The sequence below is a fragment of the Wyeomyia smithii genome, chromosome 1 (assembly GCF_029784165.1).
Source record: "Wyeomyia smithii strain HCP4-BCI-WySm-NY-G18 chromosome 1, ASM2978416v1, whole genome shotgun sequence".
Classification (NCBI taxonomy): Eukaryota; Metazoa; Arthropoda; class Insecta; order Diptera; family Culicidae; genus Wyeomyia; species Wyeomyia smithii.
Genome location: NC_073694.1, coordinates 175,597,579 through 175,614,065, shown reverse-complemented (window position 1 = coordinate 175,614,065; position 16,487 = coordinate 175,597,579). Strand labels below are relative to the sequence as shown.

The 16,487-nt window shown below is 37.6% G+C and overlaps 1 protein-coding gene across 13 annotated transcripts in view; it reads right to left on the bottom strand.

The window, feature by feature from the left end:
* Nucleotides 1-16,487, bottom strand: part of LOC129719167 (serine/threonine-protein phosphatase 2A 56 kDa regulatory subunit epsilon isoform) — a 99,615-nt gene that overhangs the window by 44,656 nt on the left and 38,472 nt on the right. For 8 of the 13 annotated variants that reach the window (XM_055670622.1, XM_055670625.1, XM_055670621.1 and 5 more), the window contains one exon: nucleotides 606-1,956. In XM_055670622.1, coding sequence (XP_055526597.1) covers nucleotides 606-744 — 139 coding nt within the window. In that variant the 5' untranslated portion in view covers nucleotides 745-1,956. The remainder of the gene's footprint in view (nucleotides 1-605; nucleotides 1,957-16,487) is intronic. The other 5 variants (XM_055670630.1, XM_055670620.1, XM_055670618.1 and 2 more) reach the window with 2 other exon arrangements.

Here is a 16,487-nt window from a genome sequence, read left to right as displayed (position 1 = left end):
AATCGCGAAAATAGAATAGACCACACGGGAAGGGCCGGTCAGATGCATTTAGCTTAGCGGTGATGATTTTCCAAACAATCGCAGTCCAACACACTGTACTGGACCAGCTTTGTGTGACTGTGTAGTAAGGGCGTGCTTGGTTCGGAAAAACACATAGATGAGCCTATAAGTTGATTGTGAGAAAACAAAGGGCGGACTAATTCTGACACGCAGCGAGTGCGCTAAATGCATTGCTGTTGGTATGTAAATCGTGATTATTATTCATCGGACATGAATTGTCATGGATGAAAAATATTCAGCATTGAGAAATTATAATCCACGCCATATCGAAGAAGCATACTGGAAATGTAAAAATTTGTTTTCCGATGATTAGGCAGGGTAAATTTATGTACAGTATTTAACGTTTTTACTTGTTGTTTTCTCACAGACGCAAAAAAGCACGTCAACATTCCACAGATGTTCAATATCGTCTGCTGATAATAAACATCTGCAGAAAGTTGACGTCCTTTTTGCGGCTATACGGTTTGAAGAGATCTGAAGAAACAAATTGAACTGAATTTTTAATGTCATTCGATGCTGAAAAACTAACGCAGCACTCAATTTACCTTTTAGCGACGGCAGCTGCTGAAGTTCTACATCCTGTGAACTCCGGTACCGCGATGAGCCCTGAGATTTTTTACCCTTCTTTTTGAGCGAACGTTTGGCGAACGGATCGATCCGATCGACGAATGTTCCGGACGACATTGTGGCGCGTGTTGCTGCGATCACTGCCTCGCGGTTGCTGTTGTTTGTCTGTTATTGCAGTTGTGTTGCTAAACGGTGGATTGTTGTTTGTGGTTGGAGCAGGATGATTTTTTGTTGCTACCGGGGACGAATTACAGCTGAGTCAGATCGAACCCGAACCAAGGTACTGATGATGTCGATTATGGTTTGGGATCTGTCTCACTTACACACATACAGACATTCACAAGCGCGCACAAGGACACAAGCACCCACACGCACACACACGCGCACGCACACAGCGGCCGCGCGTGTTCTTCAAATGCCTGCCGGCGGGTGCCTTTTTTTCTGATAAGAAATCGTATCGATGAATTTTCCAGCACTATTTCATGCAGCCACTATTCCTGCTGGTCGTTGTGGAGCGCGCTTTTCAACTTGATCTTCTCTCTCCGAACGCGTATAATTTTACCGCGTTGCTTTTGAAAGCTTCTTCTATATCTTCGATTATATTGCTGGTTTCACTTACACTATGCTTCTATAAGAATTAATGAAATTCCTTGTTCTGACACTTTTGAATTTCACGGCTATTCAACTTGTTTATCTCCGAAACACACGTTTGCTGAAATGAAGCAACATTATTTGACACGGTTTACTAACACAATTCCCACACTATGCGACGATAGAAGGCTGCCTTTTCTATTTTCTTCTTACTATTCGCATTATTTTTTGCTTTCTTCTCATCCAACGGATTCATTTTGGGTAAACAATCAATGCACCTAATTATCACTGATTTTTTTCAGCTTGCACATCTCCGAACAAACGACACTAGCAATACTGCTGGTGCCACCCATGACAAACATAACAACTGTGCGGCAAACTGTGTACATAGATTTACCAACGCACATCACGCACACGTGCACATGACGTTTACTATATTACGAGCAATTTAAGCAAATCCCCACTAACGAATTAAATTTCGGCGGTTCATTCCGCTTGAACTTGACGAGCGAATAACTCTTTTTTTTTCAGTCAGAGTTACGAGTTCTCCGTCGCTGTTTCTTCGATCAGTAATTGGAGATCGGTAGTGCTTTTGCGCCTGTATACGCGCGAGTTTCGATTAGCGCATGCTTTTTGCTTCGGTGACGTAATGTTGACGTTAGTATTGTTGCCGTGGATTTTCCCGGTATGGCATATTTAAACCGTTCCGATCAGCAAACTGGTGTGTGCGGGAGCTGGCTGTGAAGAGAAGAAAACGAGAAAAAAAACAAATGGACAGCTTAGTAACGTTTTGACAAATTAGCGATTATTTCTGCTTCTGTTATGGCAAATGTGCGAACGAGGCTAGCTGTGCTAGAAGAGTAAAAATCATTTTTATGCATTTTTAGAACAAGTATTATGGTATGAGAATGATCATTATGAATGAAAAAATAATAATAATTTTAACGAAGCCAATATGACAGTTTACGCTGTTTAAACCTGGTTTAAACAACCTTGTGATTCAAAACAGTGGCTCTAAGTTTCGAAAACAAATTTAAAAAAATATGACCCAAATCAAAAACTTGTGGCGTAGAACGTGAGGAAACAAGATGCAATGTTCTGCCGGGCGCATCACGCTGCTGCCGGCTGCGTTAAAATGTGAGAAAACTCATTGCTGATTGATGGTTGTCGTTGCGAAAACAACACTGGATTATCATTCTGATAGACTGTATTCGACGCACAATGGAAATCGCATTTTTCCGACACGATTCCCAATATTGTAATTGAATTTGTACGCAAACATAAGAATGTATGCCACGTGACCGATTCAGTCACAATGTGACTACTATTAATAAGTATAAACCTGGGGGGTAAAAGCAGTACAACATTCCTCTTCCGTGTTTATTTTCCGTTACCGCATATTTGACTACATTGTTTGAGCTTTACTTTCGATATAGGCATGTCAAACCTTCGTTACATGACAAAAAAAATCGATAACATTTAAAGTTGTCAAGTGTACAGCAATTCAGTAGCTACCGCTTTGTATGTGAAGAAGGATGTTGTTAGGAAGGAGATGTATCAGTCGATGTTGTTGGAGACCGAGTTAACCTCTGCATCTCCACGACTGCGACGGAAAGGAAGGGTTGTGTCACCGTGGTATGTGACTGAGCCGAACAGTGTTGCGCGCGAAGTTAACTCATTGCGAAGACGAACGATAAGTATCTTTCTTGTCAGACCCCGCGGGCCTATACGAGTAGCGCGCGCGAGTACTATTCACCACTAGAGGCATCCAAATGTTTGAATATTCGTCTATAACTTTTCCCGAGTACCCACGAGAAAGCAAATGCACACGCGCGAATTTTGAAAGGTATACGCGGAATTATAAAAGCAACGGGGGCGATTTTTGGCCAAACAGTCAGACTGACACCGTCGCGATTGCGGTGAAAAGGAAGGTTTGTGTTTTCATGTCACCGTGGTATTTTACGGAATCAAACAGTACCGCGACGGAGCTCACTGATTACGAAAACGAGCAAACGATGAGTATCTTTCTGGAAAACCGCAGCGATCTGCTGATTCCAACGCGCGCGAAAAAGCATCTGATTGACAAAAATATTGAATTAACATTTTTCCTAAAACTTGTTGACCACTTTGTGCACGAAGAGTCTACCAACTAGAACTAATTTATGCAAATTATTATTTTTTACTGCGTCTGATCTTCAAAAAACAGTTTTAAAAGATTTTGTTTTTTAGCGAGAATTACCCAATGAAACTTAAAAATTTTACGCAAAAAATGAAGTAGGGCCAAAAAAACATGATTTTTGAGTTTTTCAAAATTTATTGTCATTTACACAATTCCAAGGGAAACACGGCTTTTTTAACGGTGGATAAAAACGCTACTATGTTTTATGTCCGACGTTTCGACCTTTGGACTTGGCCTTTCTCAGGGGATCTTTAAATTTATTGAAACATTTTATATAAACAGTAAATTTTTTCTCCCAAAAACCCTGACATTGTTGTTTTCTCAAAAAAAAAAAAAAACTTACATAAAGTTGTACCGTTTTTTTTGTTCTACGTACAAAGTTTTACGATAGGTTGTCATAGCTATCAGTAGATTTTCCTTCAGAATGCTTATATTGAAACGTTAGAGTTAGTTTAAGCTTTAAAACTACCTACAAACATTTACCACATAAAAAAGCACGATGCGTTGGTGGATTTAATTTGTTTTCCAAGGCTTTTTATCACACCTCTGACGACTCTAACTTATAGTTTTTTTATATATAAAAGTATGGAACAATATCAGTGTGAGTGATAAGTATAAGGTGGGAGAGATACTCTATCTCATTCACTATTCTTGGTCAGTGACGATAAAATTGTCACTATTGGTAATGATTTTGGCTGTGATGCCGTTTCAAGCTTTATTGGAAAAGATGGGGCTGGTGGGGAAGGTGGTGGGGTATTTGTTTTGGTTCTGGTTGTTTTTCGCAATCGTATGGAAGAATCTGGCATGGATCGAGCTAATTCTTTCCACATTTGTCCTGTAGTTTACAGTCTGAGGGGTGTTGTAAATATAAAAACACTCAATCATAGGTAGTTGAGATGCGGATTATCAGTTTTTTATTGAAACTTTGTGAATATATTTTATTGGAATCCTCGTATCGTTTCGGAACAGAGTGGTCTATGTACATAAACATAAATACAAATGACGTTAACTCGTTTAAAATGGCTAGTGTCACATGTTAAAAGACTGGGAAATCTGCCGAAAACTGGGAGACAGTAACAATAAGACCTCTGTTGCGAAACAGCGAACTTTTTCAAGGTTGTATACGTGTCTAACGCGTAAAATATTTGACGTCGTACGCACACAATCTCTTTTGGAGTAACTTACTAAAACTTATATATAAAACGTGTACTGTTACAAGATAGAGGAGCTATTTTCAATGCCTCCTTAGCATAAGTATGTGGGTAAAAATAAATGTTTGAGTCACACTTATACTCTCTTCCTCTCTCTCACACACACACACACAAACACCCACACACACAAACACACACACACGCACACACACACATATACGCACAAATATACGCGCACACATATACACACATACATACACACATACACACACACATACACACACATACACACACATATACGCACATCCACACACATATACGCACAACCAGACACAGCACATAAACACACACATACACACGTACACACGCAAACACACATACACATATATACTCACATACACACACGCCCATTTCAGTGTTTTAAGTAATTCCTTTCAAGCGTTTTGCATATGTTCTGGGTGAGTTTCCCACGGCACATTGGAGAGCGTCTATTATTTACGTAACGCAAATAATTACCTTCCTCGACCCCGCTCCTATGTCACTCTCTTTTTTGGACCCTTAATATTGTTTCTATGAGTTGTCCAGCTTTCCAACCTCCCTTTCGAACGTTACATACAAATTCGATGACCCCTACGTGTTTTCTTGCACATTTCCGATCACGGAAGTTAATTTTGGGCTATAAAAAAATTTTGATTCGATTTTATGCACAATTCGATTTTACGCACATTTCAAAAACGAGAATGCGCGTAAAATTGAGGTATACCTGTATTTTAAATGTTACATTTTTCGTGTTACATTACGTGTAACATGTTACAAATCACGTGTAACATGTTACAGGGCAAGTGATAAGTTACATATCACATGTAATATGTTACATGTCACATGTTACATGATGGTATTACCTCGATTTATGTACATAGACCACTCTGTTCCGCAACGGCTCATATATTTCTTAATCTTTCTATTTTTTTTAAAATTCAATAAAAATTACATAGAAAAGCTTAACATTGATGATTATTTGATTATGGCAAAATGAGAAACAAAAGAAGTAAAATTGTCCAGAAAACGGGAAAATAAAATGGAAAAAATAGGCTTGTGCTTGACGACCGCACATTTCGTAGTTGCTCCTCCGTGATAGATCTGAGCTAGTGAAGTTGCACAGAGAACCACGTATATGGCAACTTGGGATTAGTTTACCATCTTCAATGTGCAACAATTCAGTAGATTCCGCATTGTGTAGATCTATAACGACGCCGACCACGACCTTACGATCATTAGGGTTTGGGAGGAGATTGTAAGAAGGGCGATGCAACAGCCGTTGTTGCCGGAGACCTCGTTTACCTTTGCATCTCCACGACTGCGACGGAGAGGAAGAGTTGTGTTACCGTGGTAAGTGATGGAATCGAACGATGCTGCGCGCGACGTTTTTTTTTTCCTGTTGGGTACATTTTCCACTGCGACCAGAGATTTGATCTTTTGTGGCGGGCCCCTATTTGATGTAAGCCGTATCAAGGTGTCGTACCACTATTAGGTTGAATGGTTTCCACTAACTGAATATAGGCATCGTCCCAATAAGGTATTATTGAACGAATAAAGTTCACTGCCTTATTGGGAGAAGTCATCCAGATATCTCATGGTTGTATTAAGGGTTTATCAAAGAATTGCTTCCTCTTTTGAGAGAGTGCTTCACAGTCACATAATAAATGTTCCGAGGTTTCTTTATCTAGGTTACAAAAGCGACAGGCATCGTTATGCAATTTACCTATCTGTTTGAAGTAATATTTACTTGGGCAGCGTCCCGTTACAAGGCCACTGAAGGTACGACGTTAACTTATTACGGAGGCGAGCGATCAGTATCTTTCTTTTTAAGCATCGCGAATCAATACAAGTGGCGCGCGCGAAAGACATTTGATATCGTTTATTTCAAAGCAATGGGTGAACCACAGAGTTAAACGGTCAGACTGAGACCGAGTTTATTTCTAAATCTCTACGACTGCGGCGGAAAGGAAGGTTTGTATTGTTGCGTCTCCGGGGTTATTGATGGAATCGAACAATGTTGCGTGCAAAGCTCACTCACTACGAAAACGAACGAACCATATCTTTTCTGTCTTGACGCTCGTGAAAATCATCTACAACCCGAAGCATTCGAGTCCTAAAGCAGTCCGCCAGTTTTGACACATGATTATCTTTTTACGCACATCAATTCATGATTTGCTTCTTTCTTGAGTTGAAAAGTGAGTGTTTTGAGATAATTTATGCATATTTTTGTGTATTGAAAAAAAAATGTTAACGGTGTTGCGTGTTGTATCATGAGTGGATTACTTCATTATTAAACAAAAAAATATTTGTAATATTCACCAGTATCATCAAACAGCTTTCCCTGGTAATGTTCAGAAATTTCATTACGTTTAGCTTAACTGTCCTTTGATAGCACTGGTCGATAAAAGCGAAAAAAATGCTGCCCTAAAATCGAAATAGATGCCCTAGAAACATTATAGCTTTTTAACCATTCCTGTGAATTTTGGTGATGAGTTTTTTGAGATCATCTATTTTTTTCTTCATCTATAAGTTTTTTGAGATATTTAATGGATAATTTTTTTGTTTTTCAAAATACGAGTTTTTTGAGATAATTTTTTTTTTGTTGAATAAAAAATTGTCAACGGTGTCACGTGCTGTATCACGAGTGGATCAGTCCGAAAATGCGTGGTAACTTAACTTTTTTTTTATATTTATCAGTCAGTATCATCAAACAACTTCTCCTGGTGATGTTCAGAAGTTTCTTTAAGCTCAACTTGTCTGTCCTTTGATAATCAACAAAGGCCTGCTTCTAAACAAAATTCGAACTCACGACCATCTGCTTATCAAAGCGAACTCTGCAACCTTGCGGCTACCAGCTTTCCCAATGTTCAGAAAGTATCATTCAGATTTTTTTTTTTCGAGTAATATTATTAATGAAAAATTTTTAGAAAATGAGCCATTTTCGAGTACAATTCACCCTTACGATACGATATCACCCTTGTTTTCAAGCGGTGATAATGGAATGAAATATTAGTGAAATACAGTATATTTTTCAGTAATATGCTCCTATTACATTCAAAATTCAAGTAGGATCACTTTTTGTGCGAAATATTTCTTTTACAGTTGAAATTGTTGGTGGAACACGATTGCCTGTTTTATATCATGATCGGAACGGCCTCACTTAGCCTGTGCGATTAATTCATGCGAACGAGAAATCTTCAGGAGTTAAGTAGGATAAATAATATTCAGTTTGTATTTGAAAAAAAAGCAAAAGGGTTAATCAAACTGAACCGGTCGATGATACATGGGACCTTACAAAGCCGTCAACTACTCCAGTTATTTTTATTTTTATTTCTATTGTAGAAAAAATGCAGTGTATATTTTTGCCAGAACTGCAACAACTAAACTGTCTACTACTTGACCGTAAATTGCAAAAGTTTAACAGTTCATTTTGCACATTGCAACTATAACTTGCTATTCTCATATGATATGCTAAGATTATTTATCCAAAGAAAAAAACTGCGAAGAAAAAATATCCTAATAGTTTTCTGAACATCACAATAAAACTACCTCGCCGTCAGTAGATCACAGGCAAAGAGCTATGTCGTTTAACAGCACGGGGTTCCGGTTATCACATGAACAAATGATAATGCAGGTGTTTTTATTCCTGCGACTGGGATCTCTCTGCATACTGCTTGTTTGCGCTGGCTGAAAGCAGACAGTAATCATTTACTTATCTGAGAATGCTTATTATCATAACATCAACTCCGCCAGCTATATCACATACAGTTACAGAGTAACCAGCTTGTATGTGGAGCATTGCAAGAAAAAACATAGCAATGGCAGACAGGGTTATGGAATGAACGAACAAAAATACTAATATTTTATTCATCCTAGAAACATTATTTTTTCGCAGAAGATTATTCACATTATGTTCTTGAGAAGAAATCGAATGCCCTCACCAGAGTAATATCAATATCAATATTCCAGTATATTCAGTACATAGAACCGGTCAAAAACTGGTAATAATTTAATGATCGATTCTCCCAACTCGACAATCACCTCGTAAACACTGAAGTTTGACGAGTCGAAACCGTGTTTGGATTCAAATTCCTGATTTCTGTTTTTTTTAAATAAAAAAAAAGAAATATTTGTCTTGACTCTTAAACTGATGTGTTCTATAAATATCACCTTCTAGGTGGTCCCGCGATACGATGTACTAGTAGGATCTAGGGATGACTTTTTTATAATAATTGAAGACATTCTTAGAATTACTGGTATGATATCTGGAGCTTCACAGAAATAACAAAGCCAATAATATTTTCAATTCACCAGATTAATCATAGGTACGCATTATTTCCGAGTTTTGTTATCAAGTGTTCTTATCGTTTTTTTTTTTTGGAAAAAGTTTCCTTTTTTTAAAATTAATTTCAAATACATTTTTACATGCATTTAATATACTAAGTAGCTGTAAGCGATATCCTTCGATAACATTCCAATCGGAATGTTTTGAATATTTCACATGTCCTCGAAGCATCAAATTCATGCTATGACGTCAATCGCAGGAACCGCGATTGGTGGTGCTGCTGATGACCGTCAGTATCAGTGCGACCCATCACATCAGCGCTCCTCCCAAACAACCAGAAGTCGCATAAGATTGCTCGGATTACCTCGTATAAAGTGTTATGGCACATCAGTATCGTATATCTTTATGAACAACGTATGTGTTTAATCGCATATGATGTTATTTTGCGAACTTCTTGCGATGAGTGTAACATACTCGCATAGTAATACACATAAACTCATATTATGCCTGTTCAAACTCGTAGTAAACCCACAAAGTGATGATTATACGTTTAAAGCAAAAATCTCCCGTATTACATTGTATTACATATAAATTTATTCGCAAAAGCTATCATTTTGTATCACCGTTAATGACTAAATTCATGAACAAAAGCCTAGAAAACTAAAAATCGCATGAGATTGTACGGATTATCTCGTATAAAGTTCTATGGTACATCACTATCGTATAGCTGTATGAGCAACGCAATTGTTTCTTCGCATATGATGTTGTTTTGCGAACTTCTTGCGATGAGTGTAACATTCTCGCACAGCAATACAGATGAACTCATATCATGTGTATTCAAACTTTTATTAATTCCACAAAGTGATGAACATACGCGAAAATCAAAAGTCTAATGTTTAGTCGCAAAAGGCATCATTTTGTAACACCGTAAACGAATTTATGATAACTAGATGCCGCTAATGTTTGCACAGCTTACATCGCACGAGATACTACGATAGATCATTACCTTGTATGGCCAATGTAAATGTTTCATCGCATATTACGTTGTTTAGCGGAGTCTTTGTGACAAATAGGTAATAAACCCGGATACAAAAACCAATTAACTTTTACAATGCTTGGTTAAAATCGCAGTAAATCCACACACTGACGAATATGCGCGAAAATCGAAAAACATCCGCATTACAGCGTATCACATATGAATTTAGTCACTTTCCGCAGCTGCTGCTCCTTGAAAAATTAGCGACAGAAAACATCTGCGGACAACTCGGATCAATGATGCACTACTTAGCATAATATCTTTGTTGGAAACATGCCTTTAATTGTTGTTTAAGGCGTTAAAATCACTCAATTTTGTTTAAACAAATGACACAGCTCATCCAGCGGCCATGACAGTTCAACCGAAATGTAAACAACGAACGTTCCCGCAGAAATTTACGATGAAATTAGAATGTTATTAACAAAACTCAGAGATTTCCGACAGCGAGACCACGGAGGAGTGGAAACAATGCTGCTTGACAATCTAAGAGTTCGAGGTTCGAGTCCGGATGGATACCCAAATATTACAGCGTGTGCCCAAAGGAAAAAGATAAGAATGGTAAAAATTAAACACTGTCATTTGTAATTTACTATTCCTTGTAATATGAATAGCAAGGGATAAATAATGAATAATAATTGCTACTGTTCGCTGTATTTTTTTTTATTAAAAGGTGATTTAATCGCATGTTACAATAAACTAATACGTAGGAATGCATGGCGAACATCGCATAAATATCTGAAATTATTTGTTAATGTTGGCTTGTGAAATCGCATTAAGTAATAAAAGAACCCGTAGTGTATATTCATGTATCGCTTATAGTTTCGTTTCAAATCGCAAATATGCAGTTGTAGAGTGGCATTGAATAATGAAACAGCTCGTATAGGTTATCAAGTTTTAACAGTTAAAGTCGCATATATGAACTTTTTTCATCGTAAAAGTTTTTTGATATTTTGGAAATGCACGCATATCGCCTCCACTTTTGCGCGTATAAGCAACATTAGCAGCATCTTGTGCGATGTAACTATCACGTATAAATGCACGTACAATGCGATGACTGTCTGCATTATACGCGTAAATTGGTTGTCTGGGCTTGATCCAAACGGTAAACGATTCACATGTGCTGCGACAATTCGTCGTATTACCGCACCTGCTATTTGCGTCGATTCTCGTAAATGTTTCCTTTATATGGAATCTTCTTCATAGGTCAATAAAAACCTTCATGGAAAACATTGAGAATAGTCTGGATTTGGAAGCACTTCTAATGAATCAGGGCGGTTTGTTATTGATTTTTTTCTTGAACAACGTAGAAGGTATAACAATCATTGGAATCCCAGTTCGTAATTTTTGATGCTCTAATCATTAAATTGAAGTTAAGTAGAAAAATGGAAATAAATTTAATTCAACGAGACTCCAATTACACTTCAATATTAACCATATCGAGAAACAATGTCAATTTACGCATCTTGACAAAGCGTTGCAGTTGTGAAATAAAAAATCATATTCCCCCATCATAATTCCCAAGTAACTAAATTTAAAATTGATTGCTTTTATTAGTTTCTATGACCAGTTTATTGTTACTGCCAATTAAAACCAAGCGTATCGTTATTTTTTTTTAATAATCGTTAAAAACAACTTGAATAGAGTGACTCACTCTTGCTGAATTTTAAGGAGAAACAACAATAAAGCTGCTTTAAAACTAATAGGCGGTTCACACAACACAAACTGAAAAAGCTGTTTCTACATCTAGAAAATAACGGCAGATTTTGATTGCCAGGATACAGCACAGAATGCTTGCTTGTGTTGTTTCCAAATAAGCAAAGCTTCATCCCATGGAAGAAGGCCGAAGCCCTCAACCGGCAGATCGAAACATTTACTGCTATCGCGCTGCTGCGTGATCAGCTGGCAAGTGATTTGTTTAGGCCGAAAGCACAATCGGAAAGCCAGCTGATACTGGCGCAATCCGCTGCAACCCGCTAGGCTACTGCTAATATAGAACCGTCCCACCACTTACAAAAAGAATGTAATTAGTTTGACCAGAAGCAAGCTCTTTAATAGCCCAAAGAGTGCCTTTCCGGCTAACAAGGTATAGTATTCTGTCAACCTTTTAGGGAAAACCAGCAAGCGACCAATCCGAACACGTAATTTTTGTCTCAACAAGGCTTGACAATTTTCAATTGTACAAAATTACTCCAAAACGTCACAAAAAGGTAAAACACACCGAAGGTTGAAAAGGGAACAGACAACAAGAAAGTGATTAGTACATAGTACAAGGTAACAACATCAATGCAACAACAGCGCAAAAAAAGGCTCACACAATCATGCGTTCCCAACAGGATCGGATCACTTATTAATCATGAATATGTGTCTTACCCGTTGTGCACAGGGCAAACTGCAATTAGCATTTTTAACACCGCATTCTAAACAGATGGAGAAGAGTAGACGCAGCATGTTTGGAAGTTACTTTGTTTTAGCTTTGTTTTTTCAATCCATTTGATACACGGATTTCATTCCAGTTTCCTGTAATAATACCAGGAATTTAAACTCCCGCTGCTTGCTTGCCGGAATACGGCAGTAGCGCATAACGTAGGGTTGCTCCGAAAAAAAAACCTAAAATTACCAGCGGCTTCATTTTGCAGAATTCCTTCATTTTTCTACCTGCTCTACTTCTGGCTAACTATAGTGCAACAAAGAAAAAAGTGCACTCTTAACTTCTTACTCCAACTTCCGGTGGTGAGCGCTCCTTCGAACCGGGATAAATAACTAATATATATATATATATATATATACATAATACGCACGCCATGCAGAACGAGCTGCAAGCTGCTGGAAAGAAAGAACGCGGAAGGAAGCCAAAAGTGCCTCGGTGCATTTGGGATGCAGCAGTAAATGGGTATATGCTACGTTGTCGGATAAACTTGCATACTGGAAAACCTTCCCCTTCTGGACCCGGGAATGTGACTCACAAAAGGGACCAGACCGGGGAATAGATTGTTTGCCGTATTGCTTCGAACCGTGGTACACCTCGGTGGTTGGACTTTCTGGTGCTGTTCCCGCTGGCTGGAGCAATCGTGTATACTCAGCCAGCCAGCGTAACACAGGGTGGAGGCGATTTAAAATTTAAATTCGCACTGTCGACATTTTACCCTGAAAACATAGCGATACCCAGGGAACATCCAGCGCGTGTGACAAAGGCCATCATAAGAACAGTTATTATGATTGATAGCTTCAGGCGTCTGACAAATCGATATCCGCTCCATATGGCGACCGAACATCTCACTTAACATGCTACCATAACACATTATTATAACCGTCGGTGAATGTTAGGTGTAGTTTTAAAATAAAACTTTCATTACCGACGTTGTATAGGGTCTATGTTTTGCCGAAGAACGAATAGATGACAACGGGATGAAGCCATAACCCACACCTTGAGGTGTCATCAAATGAGTGATCAGATCCAAACTTATCATGGGAGTCGGTAAAACCCTTTCAAATAGCAGTAACCCTTTTTTGGAAGTTTTTCAATTTTTTTTGTAGTTGTGTCGCAAAACTGGCACGAGGTTTCGTTGTGATTTCTTCCTCTTGACAAAATAAATACCTCTATAGAAGAACAGAAGAACATTGTATGCTTTTGAATTTAATATTTATTTCAATATGCTGACTTCCGGTTTAAGTGGAACAGCCTAAAATAACTAAATACCACCCAATACGATTATTTCCAAACGCCGACTCCAAACGCCATTTTTAAGCTGAAACTGTGTTAAAGCACGACTTAGAGCTATCACTTCGAATTTTCAAAAGCACAAGACTTGGTAATAGTTAATTTATTTATTTCTTCTGGAAAATATAGGCTTTGGGCCCGTTATCCACACTTAATATTAATATACAATAAATTAAAGACAAAAATACAATCAATTAACAATCATGAAGTTGCCTTCTTAAATAAAAACTTAGTCTGTTTTTTTTAAGATTGCAGGCGACATGTCGATGCTAAAAATATGCTGTAGTTCATTAAATGATCTCATGGAACGGCATGTAGGTTCATGTTGTGAATAATTCCGAGCTTGATGTAACAATTTATTTATTTATTTATTTCGTCAATCATATATGTAGACTGGTTACAATAATTTCTAAACTATACACGAACATAAAACAAATTAATTTTGTGTCCTCAGCCTCAAGGACTTGAAATACTGTTTTAGTTTATACCGGGACATCCTAAAGTCAATGGCTTCGCAGTGTTGATTATAAGAATTCATCATACTATTTATAGGTCCATTTTTTGCGTATTCCGTACGATGATGGTTAAGAGCAAATAAACTACGGTGTCGAAGTTGTCGAATGGGTGCATAAAAGTTCAATTTAGAAAGTAGTACTGCTGAGTCAACGTTCTGCGAAACGATATCGTTTACAAATGAAGCCATCGCGTACTCTCGCCGTTCTTCTAATGTTTGAATGTCAATCAACATGCAGCGTGCTTCATATGACGGAAGACGATGTGCGGTCCAACCTAGCTTACGAAGAGCATATAGTAGAAATTGCTTTTGTACTGATTCTATTCTTTCTTCATGTACGCCAGGACGAGGAGACCACACAATGCTACAGTATTCCAGTATTGACCTCACATAGGCAATATACAAAGTTTTGATAGTGTACGGGTCTTGAAAATTGTAGCAGAAGCGTTTGATGAACCCTAACATGTTGTTTGCCTTGTGTATGATAGTGTTATAGTGGTCGGTGAAATTAAGTTTAGAATCTAAGATTATTCCTAAATCCCTAACTTTATCACATTTCTTCACATTCTGATCCCCTAATGCAATTACAATTTTGGGCGTTGTTAGTTTTCTGCTAAAGGATATTACATTGCATTTTTTTACATTGATGTAGAATGTGTGGATTTCATTCTGAAATACATTGATGTCTTCTTGACTTTTTATTTCCAAAAACAGCTTCATGTCGTCGGCATATATTAGAACTTTAATATTTTTGAGGATGAAGGAAATGTCGTTTACGTACAAAATAAAAAGAAGTGGTCCTAAGTGGGAGCCTTGGGGAACACCTGAAGTAACTTGAATGGGATTTGACTTTTTTCCATTAAATTTTATTATTTGTTGCCTGTTTGTTAAATATGATTCAAGCCACTTCAGGAGACCAGACTCAATTCCAATTTTATGCAGTTTAAAAAGTAGCATTGGTATGTCAATACGATCAAATGCTTTGCTAAGGTCTGTATAAAGAGCTTCAACATGGTTCCTATTATCCATTGCATTCAATGAGTAATCTACGAATTCAAGTAAATTTGTGGATGTAGAGCGGCCTTTGAAGAAGCCGTGTTGTTTGTCAGTTATTCGATTTTTGACTTGAGCAAATATCTTTTCATTGACAATTGCCTCAAAGAGTTTAGGTATGCAAGAGATAATAGCGATTCCACGATAATTACGTATGTCAGATTTACGCCCAGAGTTGAAAATAGGCACTAAAAATGAGCTTTTCCATATATTTGGGAAGACTCCAGTTTCCAACGACATATTGAACAGCCAGAACAAAGGAAATGTAAGTTCCTTCGAAAGATTTTTCATGAGTGCTGGAGGTATTCCGTCAGGTCCAGGTCCTTTGGAAGGGTCTAAATTTTTCAGACCATGCAAAACATCCTGTACCTGAAGTTGGTTGACACCAATGTTTCTTGGATATTCTGGATAAAATGCAAAATAATCGCGGTCGCGATTTTCTTCGGAAAATGTGGTATAGATTTCCTGGAAAAATTTTGCAAAGAGATTGCAATTTTTCTCCGAGTTATCACCAACATGTTCATCGAGTTGCATTATTGATGGAAAATTGTCTGATTTTAGTTTTGTTTTGACGTAATTGAAGAAGTTCTTTGGACAAGACTTAATTTCTAGCTCAGTTTTTGCATTGAATTCTTCAAATGCATCACTGATTGCAAAGTTCAGTTGATCACATATTTCCAAGTAAATTGCTAGATATTCACTGCTATTGTGTTTTTCGAAAATTTTGTGGGCTTTTTGTTTGCGGTTTTTTTAAATTTTTCATTTGTTTGTTAAACCAGACTGGATGTTTAGTGTTAGCGTGGCGTCGTTTTTTCTTCAATGGAATCTCTTGAGAGATGATGTTGAATTTTAATTTAAGGAGTAAATGTAGTAATGAAGATAGAAAATTAAACTAACTGAAAATATGATTGTAGAAACTACGAAAAATATAGTGCAGCAGGTGGGAAGTTGTGGGTTCGTGTCCCACCTGCTGAACTATATTTTTCGTAGTTTCTACAATCATATTTTCAGTTAGTTTAATTTTCTATCTTCATTACTACATTTACTCCTTAAATTAAAATTAAAAATAGCATGACTTTGCTTAGAGTCGGAAAAAGAAAAGTAGAGATGATGTTGTACAGAATTTTGTAAAAGACGCGCGCTTGTTGCGGAGGGTTAAACACTCTTGGATTTCTTACGTAACTGTATTGCTATTACGATGTATTCGAGCTGAAAGGGTTCGACTATCAGTCCGCCCTACTAACACATTGGTGAAAAATACTATGTCAGCAATCCTTTGTTGGCAGTGTACTGT